Consider the following 12,866-nt stretch of genomic DNA (forward strand, 5'->3'; position numbering starts at 1 on the left):
ATTCTTTCCAAAATCCCACAACTCAACTGTTATCAAAAGCAAAACAGAGACAAACCCAAATTGAACGACATTCTACAAAATACCTGATTCGACCTCCTCAAAACTGTTAAGGAGATGAAAAATAAGGAAGACTGAGAAACTTTCAAAGACCAGAGACTAAGCAAACCAAAAAGACATGATGACTAAATGCTTGGATCCTAAAACAGAAAAGAGACTTTAGTGGAAAAACTAGTTAAAAGTTAAGCTAATAACAAGGGACCAATGTTGGTTTTGCAGTTTTGACACATATATCATGGTAATATAAGCTGCTAACAGTAGGGAGAGCTGGATGAGGGTATACTAGAACGTACTGGACTATCTTTGCAACTTTCTATAAATGTAAAATAAACCAAAAAGTTTTTTAAGTTTATTTTTAAAACATATGAGAAAGCTCTGGGACCTGGCGCAAAGAGTTCTTAGACATGCCACCGAAACATGACCCATAAAGTAAAAAATTAATAAACTGACAGGACAACACACCTATTATAATGGCTAAAATAAAAAATACTAGCACCAAGTGCTGATGAGTACAAAGAGCAACTGGAACTCTCATACATTGCTGGTGAAATGTAAAATGGTTCAGTCACTCAAGAAATCAGTTTGGCCATTTCTTTTTTTTTAATTAAGTTTTTAATTCCAGTATAGTTAACATACAATGTTACACGAGTTTCAGGTGTACAATACAGTGACTCAACAATTCCATACATCACCCAGGGCTCATCATGACAAATGCACTCCTGAATCCCCATCACCTATTTCATCCAATCCCCCCACCCACCTCCCCTCTGATAATCATCAGTTTGTTCTCTACAATTAAGTTTGTTTCTTAGTGTCTTTTTTTTCCTTTTGCTTGTTTCTTAAATTTTACATGAATGAAGTCATGTGGTATTTGTCTTTCTGACTTATTTCACTTAGCACTATAACCTCTAGCTCCATCCATGATGTTGCAAATGGCAAGATTTCATTTTTTTTATGGCTGAATAATATTCCTGTGTCTGTGTGCATGTGTGTGCGCACACACACACACACACACACACACACACACACTTCTTTATCCATTCATCTACCATTGGACACACTTGGGCTGCTTCCCTATCTTGGTTATTGTAAATAATGCTGCTATAAACATAGGGATCCATGTATCCCTTTGAGTAAGTGTTTTCATATTTTGGGGGTAAATATCCAGGAGTGCGATTACTGGATCATAGGGTATTTCTACTTTTAACTTTTTGAGGAGCCTCCATACTATTCTCTCCAATGGCTGCACCAGTTTGCATTCCCACCAACAGTGCAAAAGGGATCCTTTTTCTCCACATTCTCACCAACACTTACTGTTTCTTGTGTTTTTTACTTCAGCCATTCTGACAGGTGTGAGCTGGTACCTCACTGTAATTTTGATTTGCATTTCCTTGATGATGAGCAATGTTCAGCATCTTTTCACATGTCTGTTTGGCCATCTGGATGTATTTTTTGAAGAAATGTCTGTTCAGGCTTGCCCATTTTTTAATTGTGTTATTTGTTTTTTGGGTGTTGAGTTGTATCAGTTCTTTATATATTTTGGATACTAACCCTTTATGGGATAGGTCAGTTGCAAATATCTTTTCCCAATCAGTAGGCTGCCTTTTAGTTTTGTTGACTGTTTCCTTCATTGTGCAGAAGCTTTATATTCTGATGCAGTCACAATAATATGTTTTGGCCATTTTTTATAAAGTTAAAAACACTTACCGTATGACTAGCAATCTCAACCTAGGTATTTAGTCCAGTGAACTAAAAATGTACTTTCACACAAAAATCTGTTCACATATATTTATAACAGCTCTATTCATAAATGTCCAACCTAGAAACAACCTTAATATCCTTCAACAAGTGAATGAATAAACAAACTGTGACATACCCTCACAAAAGAATACTACTCAGCAATAAAAAGGAACAAGCTACTGATACAGAATACTTCAAAGGATCTTGAAAGCATTACACTGAAAGAAGCTAGTCTCAAACAGTTACTATATGATTCTATCTCTATGACATTCTTAAAAAGACAAAGCTATCAAAACTAAAAATATATCAGTAATTGCCAGAAATAATAATGGACAAGAAGTTTTTTGGTAGGCTACACAATTGTTGTATATCCTGATTATGGTAGGAGTTTTAAAAAACCTATATATATATATATATGTGTTGAAGTTCAGTGAACTATTCATTAAAAAAAAAGCCAATTTTACTATACGCTAATTTTTAAAATAAAAAAATTTTTTAAGTAAATGTAAAGGTTAAAAAAACTACTAACAAGTGATTTTCATTAATATAAAGAAATATATCACTAACAAGTACTTCATTAATACATAGAACGGTTTTGCTTATTTATTCAACAAATATTTTTAAACTATGGACTATGTGTCAAACCCAGTTTTAGGAAATAAATATTAAAAAGCTGAACAGAATGAATATGTTTTGTCTGTGGAACGGACATGAATTGGGGGAGACTAGATATCAGACTGTAGTGGGTTACATAGAGTTCCCTCAAAATTCATGTCTATCTAGAAGCTTCAAAAAAAAAAAAGCTGAACAGAAATTATATAATAGCATTCAGAGTTTGATAAACATACTATGTAACATTATCTTACTAAACCCTCACAATTACTCTTACAGGTGCATATTATTTATTATTCTGTCTTTATCAACATAGAAATCAACTCAGAGAAATTAAGTAATTTTCCAAAAGTTGACAATAAGTATTTGAGCTAGAAATTAAACATAAGTGTGTCTAATTCAGTGTCTGGCCAAACAGTAGATATTCAATTAATGTTGAATGAATGAATACATGGAAAGTCATGCTCTATGATATCGTGCTGCTTTCTGATGTATTCTGTCATTTTAAATGTATATATTCACATTTTAAAAGATCAGAAGAGAATCTGGATGGATTAAATTAAATGGCAATGTACTAAATTCTCTTATATTTGTTTAAGTTAAGTTCATAGTTTTTAAAAGATCACACTAAAATGACAGGCATACCCAGTTTATTTGCATTTGCAATTAGTTTTAGTGTACTACGGTCTACTTGTTATAGCAATCACACTAGAATGAAGAAAAAAGAAGCAAAGGTAACCTTTTTTCCTTTCTTAGAAATTCTTTAATAAAAAATCAAGGGGTGCCTGGGTGGCTCGGTTGGTTAAGCATCCGACTCTTGATTTCAGCTCAGGTCATGATCTCAGGGGCGTCGGGTTCCTTGCTTAGCATGGAGTCTGCTTGAGGATTCTCTCTCTCCCTCTCCTTCTGCCCCTCCCCCCACCTGCACACACGTTCTCTCTCAATCTAAAAAAAACCTCAAGAGACCAACTCACACCAACACACTAATGTAAAACCAGTAAAAAAATTTATTTTAACTAGGTCTCCTTTCTTGACCATATACTCACACTTGAGACATTTTGGTGGTGGTATGCTTCAACACCACCCCTACCAAAATAAGATAAAGACCTTTTAAGTGTGATGTACCTCTTATATTAATTTATCACATTTATAATTTAGATATAAGTGAATCATGATGTTACCATGTAACTGAGATCAACATTTTATCTCAAGTCAATTTCCAACAATAAATACTAAGTTTTCTATGATATGTAAATGTTCTATGCTAGTCATCAGAATTATAGTTAGGCACTACCCTAGATTCTGAAATATATTGTGCAGAAAGAGTTAACAGCAGGCCTGTGACTACTATCCTTAGAATGGCCTGCATGTAAGGCTGACCTTCGGCAGGCTTCTAGGAATTTGGATTTGGAGAGGGTTCTCAAAAAAACCTCCAATAAGAGTTACTCTGCTTGGGTGCCTGGGTGGTTCAGTCGTTAAGCATCTGCCTTCGGCTCAGGTCATGATCCCAGGGTCCTGGGATCGAGTCCCACATCGGGCTCCCTGCTCCACAGGAAGCCTGTTTCTCCCTCTCCCACTCCCCCTGCTTGTGTTCCCTCTCTCACTGTGTCTCTCTGTCAAATAAATAAATAAAATCTTAAAAAGAAAAAAAAAGTTACTGTGCTTAAACTGTTTGTACAAACAATGTGGTTTATGCTAAAAACCTGCTCTCCTTCTGGGAGTCTGAAATTTTGTTATGTACCAGTCACAGGGTGCCAGCCCCCAAATATAAACCCAAGAGCTGAGCCTCTAACAAGCTTCCCTGGCAGAAAACGTTTCATACGTGTTATCACAACTAGTTGCAAGGAAATTAAGTATGTTCTGTGCGACTCCATTAGCAAAGCACTCAAACACGAGTTCCTCCAAACTTTGCCTCAGGCACCTTTTCCCTGTGTTGATTTTGTTTGCAGACTGTCGCTGTAATAAATCGTAGTAAGTGCAACCATATGCTGAATTTTGTGCATCTTCCTAGCAAATCACTGAACCTGGGGGAGATGTTGGGAGTTTCCCCAACACACACACTAAAAGTTACCTGAGTAAAACGTATACCTACCATCTTACCAGGCAATGTGCTCTTGGAGGAAAATCATTATTCATACACAACAAATCTTGCATAGATTGTGGAATAACATCTACAAAAACATTTAATAGTGAAAAAATTAGTATGTTCCTTTTAAGGCAAAATTTTATAACATGTCTGAAAAAAAATCACATTATGTAACATGTCCTGCTAGTCCGTGTAGTTTTGCAATTGCTTAAGGATTTGTATCTAGGACTGGCTCTAAGATTTGGGATGACAGATGTCTCTCTCCCACTGTCCTTTATTTTTAAAAAGCCAGCCTCTAAAAACAAAAGTATTATTCTTACATGTGTAGTATTTCCTTTCTTCTAAGACATGACTCAAACGTTTTCTCATCCTTCCTAGAAAGCCATGTTTTATCTGTTCTTCTTGGTCTGCCCTTGTCCTTACCTTTCTTCAAAATTCTACTTAGAATCTTGTCAACATCTTATCACCTCCTATGGCTAGTCTTTGCTGGCCTCTGGCCATCTTAAGTGTTCCTATAAAACCACTAACCAGCTTCCCACTTATTATCCATGCATCTTTAAGTACTTGTATTGCCATTTATAGTAAGATACTGACATAAATGATCCTTATTTATTCATAAATGCATAATAAATTCAAAGTATAAAGAATATTTGTTGATAAAAATATTTCCTTTTGCTGTACAGCCATCATTCCTTAGCAAATTTATATTTTGTTCATTTTCAAAATGAATAGGAGAACACTAAAGACTTGATGCTTTAACTGCGAAGCAATGAACAACCCCAACAAAATAAAAGATCAGTGCTCAAATCTTCGATCTCCGATAGTATAGTTTTAAATGTGTATCTCCAAATTAAATGAGTTGATGATTTACTTGTAACTTCTCTCATTAGGCACAGCTTTAATCACAACCATACTGAAACTGCACAATACATATACATATACAATAATAACGACTTAACTAACTTAAATCCATTCATCTTCTCTCATATCATAGTCTCCTATATGAGTTCATCTCAGAAACGCTGATTCTAAGCCTCATCATTATAAGAGCTTCTCCTTGATCTTTCCTCAAATAACAGCATTCAAGATTTCTCTACCTTTAACAGTTCCTTCATTAGTCAGCAGAATGTAGGACCTGGAAATCTCTGGGCTATTATCAGACTTCCCACCAGTTGCACATATTTCCCTCATCCCCTTACTCCTAAAGTACATATATTCATATTCTGGTGTAATTATTTTATTTAGTGTATAATTGTCACTATATATGTGTACAGATGGTCAGTATTATCTGTCCTAGTTTATGAATCTGAATACAGATGCTAACTATTGTTTCTAAAAAGAATGCACAGAATACAAAAGGTAATATAATTTTATTCCTATACAAGAAAAAGTACAAATATTTCAGGCCTACACTTACAAATGATAATCTGTTTTGATGAGAAAAACTTTTTTAATTTATTTTTTCAATTGAAATATAACTGACATTTAACAGTATATTACTGTCAGGTATACAACATAACAACTCACTAATTGTATACACTACAAAATGATCACCGTAAGTCCAGTCAATATCTGTCACCAGTTAACAAAACAACTTTCCTTGTCATAAGAACTTTTACAATTTGCTCTCTGAGCAACTTTCAAGTACACAATACAGTACTATTAACTATAGTTACCATGCTGTACATTAATTACATCCCCATGACTTATTTATTTTATAACTGTAAATGTGTACCTTTTGGCCCCTTTCATCCTTTATAGACCGTATCTCCCTTACTGGACTGTAAATTTCTTTTAACTGTGGATTAAAAGTGCACTCAATAAATATTTGTTAATCTAATTAGTTTTGAAATGAATGCTATGACTGTTCTCTAAAAAGATCATATTCTGTTTCAGATGTAGGGAAACAACTTGGCAAATGTAAAACATCTCCAGAGGACATAATCTAATTAAGAGAACTAAATTCATAATTCAAAATTATAATCACTCTTACACTCAAAAGTTTCAAAATATGTAGTTAACAACTTACCTTCCAATACTTCATCCTTTCCTTCTTTATCAGTGGAGTCTTGTACAAGATAATGATGAGTGACTGAGAACTTGAAGTCGGCAAAGGAAATTTCATCTGATTTCTCTTCCCATGTGCCAGAAGTAAATATACCCTATATTTAACAACAAAATGGAAAAACATCCTCAAATATTTAAAAAGAAAATTCCCTTAAAATATTAACTATCAAGTGACATACAAAATTATAATTTCTGAATAATTTTGTGAGATCAATATATAAAATCAAGAAAATACAGTAAGTCCCATGCCTCTTACACACACACACACAAAAAAAACCTCTCTACCATTAGCAGAATCTCTGAGTTACTTTTAGCTGAAAATGATAAAATATTATAAATTTTATAATTTAGAAAAAAACATATGGCAATAAAATGTACTTTTATAAAAATCTCAAATCTGATAACATCACTATATAGTACAGAGCATTACTGGATATCAGAAATTGCTTAATGAAAAAGCAGTTTGTAGAATCAACTTGAGTGACATGACATTTGTAGCACTTATTTGCTTAATATATTCTGCAACCATCTTTATCAAGCTTTGGTATTCAAATATTTTCATTTAAATAGCAACTCCTTGACTGGAAAAGATTTTAATTAAAAGTTCCAAAGAGCCCCCTCACTTATACAACATAATCCTAAAAAAAGGATTTTTCCCATGGGCCTCCAATCTCCCATAGCTATTCCTTCCACTGGAGAGGAGGTATATAGTCATTACAGCATATAGCACCACTATGAGGCAGGAAATACCAACCCAGCAACTTGGCAAGCACAGTCCAGTTTCAAACTACACAGAAAATACGTAAGGAATGAGTCTGTGAGTTGCTGGGTCTTTATAAAAAGTGTTTTCATGACCATACCTAATGTAGAACACTCAAATTTTTTATGTGTGTTGCTGGCAAAGTTAAGGGTATCTTATTATGTTAATATATCAAACAGCAATCTTTTTATTAAGAGAAAAACCATGTATGATACATATCAAAACCTATAATTTTATATGTTGGGTGTCTCTAAAGTGAGGTTAACCTGTACTGAATTAAGACATATACGGCCCATACAAAATTCTCAAATTGTAATAAGCATTATAATGATATACACAAGAGCTTGGTATGCTACAAGGAATGCCCACTATAAAGCAGTTAAGGCTAAAACTAAGGACAAGGGAGAAGCCCAGAAAATGAGAGAAAACCTCATTTGTCAAGCATGCAGAAAAGCTGAAATACTCTATTTAAGTGATATAAAGAAACATTACCTGACCCTAATTTTGAATTCTGAGAACTACTGTTAACCTTACCAACAGCCATCAAGGAGGATTTGGTTGTATTCAATAAACAGGAGGTATCCAGGTTCTCTCTCCCAGACAATCTTTTTAAGATAATTAGTTCAACAGAAAACAACATTCTAATCTGCTTTCCTTCAATTCCATTATGATGCAGTCCTCTGACACCAAATTTCAGTATGGTGTATATTTACAATTAGAATCAGAAATGACAACTGTGGTTCAAAACTAATCTAGTGATTCGTCAAAAATAACCTCTAAGGGCTCCAATCAGACAATAAAAAAGAATGGAAAGAAATAAAACTATTTGCCTTCACAATGATCTGATATGTACCTAGAATAGCCAAAGCAACCTACAAACTACTAAAACTAACTGATGAGCTTATGAAGTTGTGGAATTCAAGATCGATATACAAAAACCATCTGTATTTTTATATACAGGCAGCAAACACTTGGAAAATGATTTTTTTATATACCACTCTTACATCAAAAATAAATTAATTAGAAATACACGTAAAAAAAGATGAGCAAGAGTTCCACCTACGAATGCTTCAAAACATTGATGAGCGATTATTAGAGACCTAAAAAGAGCTAAATGTACATGGATTGGAAGATACAACAGCATTAAGATGTCATTCTCCTCAAACAGATCTATAAATTCAACACCATCCTAATCAAAATCCCAGCAGGCATTTTGCAGAAATTGGCAAGCTGATTCTAAAACTAATATGAAATCCAAAGGACCTAAAATACTTAAAATAATTCTGATGAAAAATACACTACCTCATTTTAAGGTTTATTTTGCTATAGTAATTAAGACAGTATAGTACTGGTATAAAGACAAATAGATCAGTAAGACAGAATAGTCCAGAAATACATTTACACTTATACTCCATTTTACAACAGAGGAGCTACTGCAATTCAGTAGGGAAAGGGGAAAGGATGGTCTTTTCAACAAACGGTCCTGGAATAATAAGATATTCATATGGAGGAAAACGGAGGACAACTGCCTTTACAACCTTGAGATAGGCAAAGACTCTTTCCGACAGGACACAAAAGGCACTAACAATAGAATTAAAAATTAAGAAAATGAGGAACACCCAAATACATAAAGTAGCTAATAACAAACAAAAAGGAACTAATCAATAATAGTAGGGGACTTAACACCCCATTCACATCAATGGACAGATCATCTATCTAAACAGAAAATCAACAAAGAAACAATGGCTTTGAATGACACAATTGATTTAAGAGATATATTCAGGATATTCCATCATATGACAGCAGAATACACCTTCTTTTAAGTGCACATGCAACATTCTCCTGAACAATCACGTTAGGCCACAAAACAAGCCTCAACAAATTCAAAAAGACCACCATGTATCTTTTCTGACAACACTCTGAAACTAGGAGTCAAGCACAAGAAAAAATCTGGAAAGACCACAAATACATGTACATTAACTAACATGCTAATAAGCAATGAATGAGTCAACCAGGAAATAAAAGAAGAAATAATAAAATACATGGGGAAAAAAAGAAAATGAAAACATAACGGTTCAAAACCTTTGGGATATACCAAAAGTTTTAAAAGGGAACTTTATAGCAACAGGTCTACCTCAAGAAGCAAGAAAAATCTCAAACAATCTAACCTTGTATATAAGGGAACTTCTGTAAAAATAACAATTAACAAAACCTAAAACCAACAGAGGGCAGGAAATAATAAAGATTAAAGCAGAAATAAATGAAATAGGAACCTAAAAAAACATTGGAACAGATCAATAAAACCAGGAGCTGGTTTGTTTGAAAAAAAAAAAATCATTAAAATTGATAAACTTCTAGCCAGACTAAAAGAAGACTCAAATAAAAATCACAAATGAGGAAAAATAACAACAAACATCAGAGAAATACAAACAATTATGAGAGAATATTATGAAAAACTATATGACAACAAATTGGACAACGTAGAAGAAATGGATAAATTCCTAGAAACATCAAAACTGAAACAGGAATAAACAGAAAATTTGAACAGATCGGTAACCTGCAAAGAAATTAAATCTGTAATCAAAACCCTCCCAACAAACAAATGTCCAAGACCAGATGGTTTCACAGGCAAATTCTACCAAACGTTTAAAGAGTTGGGAAGCCTGGGTAGCTCGGTCGGATAAGCGTCTGCCTTTGGCTCAGGTTATGATCCCAGGGTCCTGGGATCGAGCCCCGCATCGGTCTCCTTGCTCAGCAGGAAGCCTGCTTCATCCTCTCCCACTCCCCTGCTTGTGTTCCCTCTCTCACTATATCTCTCTCTGTCAAATAAATAAATAAAAATCTTTAAAAAATAAAAAAATTTAAAAATTAAAAATTAAATATAAATAAAGAAGAGTTAATTTCTATTTTTCTCAGGCACCTGGGTGGCTCAGTCAGTTAAGAGTCTGCCTTCAGCTCATGTCATGATCCCACAGTCCTGGGCTGCAGTCCCATATCAGGCTCCCTGGACAGCAGGGAGTCTGCTTCTCCCTCTCCTTTTGGCCCTCCCCCCACACTTGTATTCTTTCTCACTTGCTCTGCTCGCTCTCCCAAATGAATTTAAAAAAAAAAATCTTTAAAAAAAAAATCTGTTCTTCTCAAACTATTCCAAAATATAGAAAAGGAAAACTTCCAAATTCATTCCATCAGGCCAGCCTTATCCTGATACCAAAACCAGACAGACACCACAAAAAAAGAGAAATACAGGCAAATATCCTTGAAGAACACAAATGCAAAAATACTAAAGAGAATACTAGCAAACTGAATACAGAAATACATTAAAAAAATCATTCACGCTGAGCAAGTGGGATTTATTCCCAGGATGCAAGGGTGATTAAATATTCGCAAATCAAAGTGATAACATCACAGCAATAAGAGGAAGTATAAGACCCATGTGATCATTTCAATAGTGGAGAAAAAGAATCTGACAAAGTACCACATCAACTCATGATAAAAACCCTCAACAAACTAGGTTTAGAAGGAACTACATCAACATAATAAAGGCCATATATGAAAAACCCACAACTAAAATCATCCTTAATGGGAAAAACAGAGCTTTTTCCCTAAGGTCAGAAACAAGACAAGGAGGGCCACTCTCACCACTTTTACTCAACACAGTACTGGAAGTGCCAGCCACAGCAATCAGACAACAAAAAGAAATCAAAGGTTTCCAAATTGTTAAGGAACAAGTCAAACTTTCACTATTTGCAGATGACATGATACTATATAGAGGGCACCCAAAAGACTCCACAAAAAAACTGCTTATAACTGTTTAATGAATTCAGTAAAGTTGCAGGATGCAAAATCAAGATACAGAAATCTGTTGCATTTCTATATACCAATAATGAAGCATCAGAAAAAACTGAGAAAACCCCACTTAAAATTGCACCAAAAATAGTAAGACACCTAGGAAGAAACCTAACCAAAGAGGTGAAAGACTTGTACTCTAAAACTCTAAAACACCCATAAAAAAAATTTAAGATGATACAAAGAAATGGGAAAACATTCCATTTTTCATGGACTGGAAGAATACTGTTACAATGTCTACATTACCCAAAGCAGTCTACTCATTTAATGCAATCCCTATCAAAATACCAACAGCATTTTTCACAGAACTAAAACAAATAATCCTTAAATTTGTATGGAACCACAAAAGACCCGGACTAGCCAAAGCAATCTTTTTTTTTTTTTCAAAGATTTATTTATTTATTTTAGAGAGTGTGTGCATGCAAGCAAGGGAGGGGGCAGAGGGAAAGAGAATCTGAAGCAGATTTCCCACTGAGTGTGGAGCCCAACATGGAGCTCAATTCCACGACCCTGAGATTATGACCTGAGCCTAAATCAAGTCAGAGGCTTAACCGACTGAGCCATCCAGGAGCCCCTAGCCAAAGCAATCTTGAAAAAGAAAAACAAAGCTGGAGACATCACGATTCCAGACTTCATGTTACATTACAAAGCTGTAATGATCAAAACAGTATGGTACTAGCACAAAAACCGACACATAAACCAACAGAACAGAATAGAAAACCCAGAAATTAACCCACAACCGTAGGCCCAATTAATCTTCAACAAAGCAGGAAAGAATATCCAATAATAAAAGATTGTCTCTTCAACAAATGGTATTTGGGAAAAGTGGACATCAACATGCAGAAGAATGAAACTGGACCACTTTCTTACACAAACACAAAAATAAATTTAAAATGGATTAAACAGAGGAGTCCAAGATAGCAGAGCAATAGGAGACCTAAATTTCATCTGGTCCCAGGAATTCAGCTAGATAGTTATCAAACCATTCTCAACACCTTACGAACTCAACAGGAGACTGAAGAAAAGAACAGCAGCAACTCTATGAACAGAAAAGGGACTACTTTCTGGAAGGTAGGACATACAGAGAAGCAGATCTGAGGCAATATACGGGAAGATAGAATGCAGGGGGGGGAGGGAGCCTCCAACAGCCAGCTACCGGAAAGTGACAGAGCAGCAGAGCATAAAATCGGAACTTTTAGAAGTCGGCTCCGGTGATGGACGTCACTCCAGTGGCTAAGTGGGGGATGGACCCTTCGCTGGGACCCATTGAAAGGGGTCCTCTAAGCAAAGAGAGAGCCTAAAAGTAACAGAGACCAAAAAGAACAGAAACAATATACCGTAACAGTCACCTTACAGGCAATACAATGGCACTACATTCTTATCTTTCAATAGTTACCCTGAATATAAATGGGCTAAATGCCCCCAATCAAAAGACACAAGGTATCAGACTGGATTAAAAAAAAAAACGAGACCCATCGATATGCTGTCTGCAAGAGACTCATTTTAGACGCAAAGACAAGTACCATATGATCTCACTGATACGAGGAATTTGAGAAACAAGACAGAGGGTCACAGGGGAAGGGAGGGAAAAATGAAACAAGACGAAACCAGAGAGGGAGACAAACCATAAGAGACTCTTAATCTCAGGAAACAAACTTAGGGTTGCTGGAGTGGAGGGGGTGGGAGAGATGGGGTGGC

At 35.1% G+C, this 12,866-nt stretch overlaps 1 protein-coding gene across 4 annotated transcripts in view; it reads right to left on the reverse strand.

Annotated features, from left to right (window-relative positions):
* Window positions 1–12,866, reverse strand: part of RAB3GAP1 (RAB3 GTPase activating protein catalytic subunit 1) — a 115,532-nt gene that overhangs the window by 72,319 nt on the left and 30,347 nt on the right. For 3 of the 4 annotated variants that reach the window (XM_025856892.2, XM_073884645.1, XM_073884654.1), the window contains 2 exons: window positions 6,525–6,657; window positions 4,502–4,580 (listed from right to left, as the gene is read on the reverse strand). In XM_025856892.2, coding sequence (XP_025712677.1) covers window positions 4,502–4,580; window positions 6,525–6,657 — 212 coding nt within the window. Of the gene's footprint in view, window positions 1–4,501; window positions 4,581–6,524; window positions 6,658–7,856; window positions 7,877–12,866 lie in introns of those variants that run through there. The other variant, XM_073884656.1, reaches the window with a different exon arrangement.

The sequence above is a fragment of the Callorhinus ursinus genome, unplaced genomic scaffold (genome assembly GCF_003265705.2).
Source record: "Callorhinus ursinus isolate GAN/ISIS: 27379988/994484 unplaced genomic scaffold, GSC_fseal_2.0 scaffold2, whole genome shotgun sequence".
NCBI lineage: Eukaryota > Metazoa > Chordata > Mammalia > Carnivora > Otariidae > Callorhinus > Callorhinus ursinus.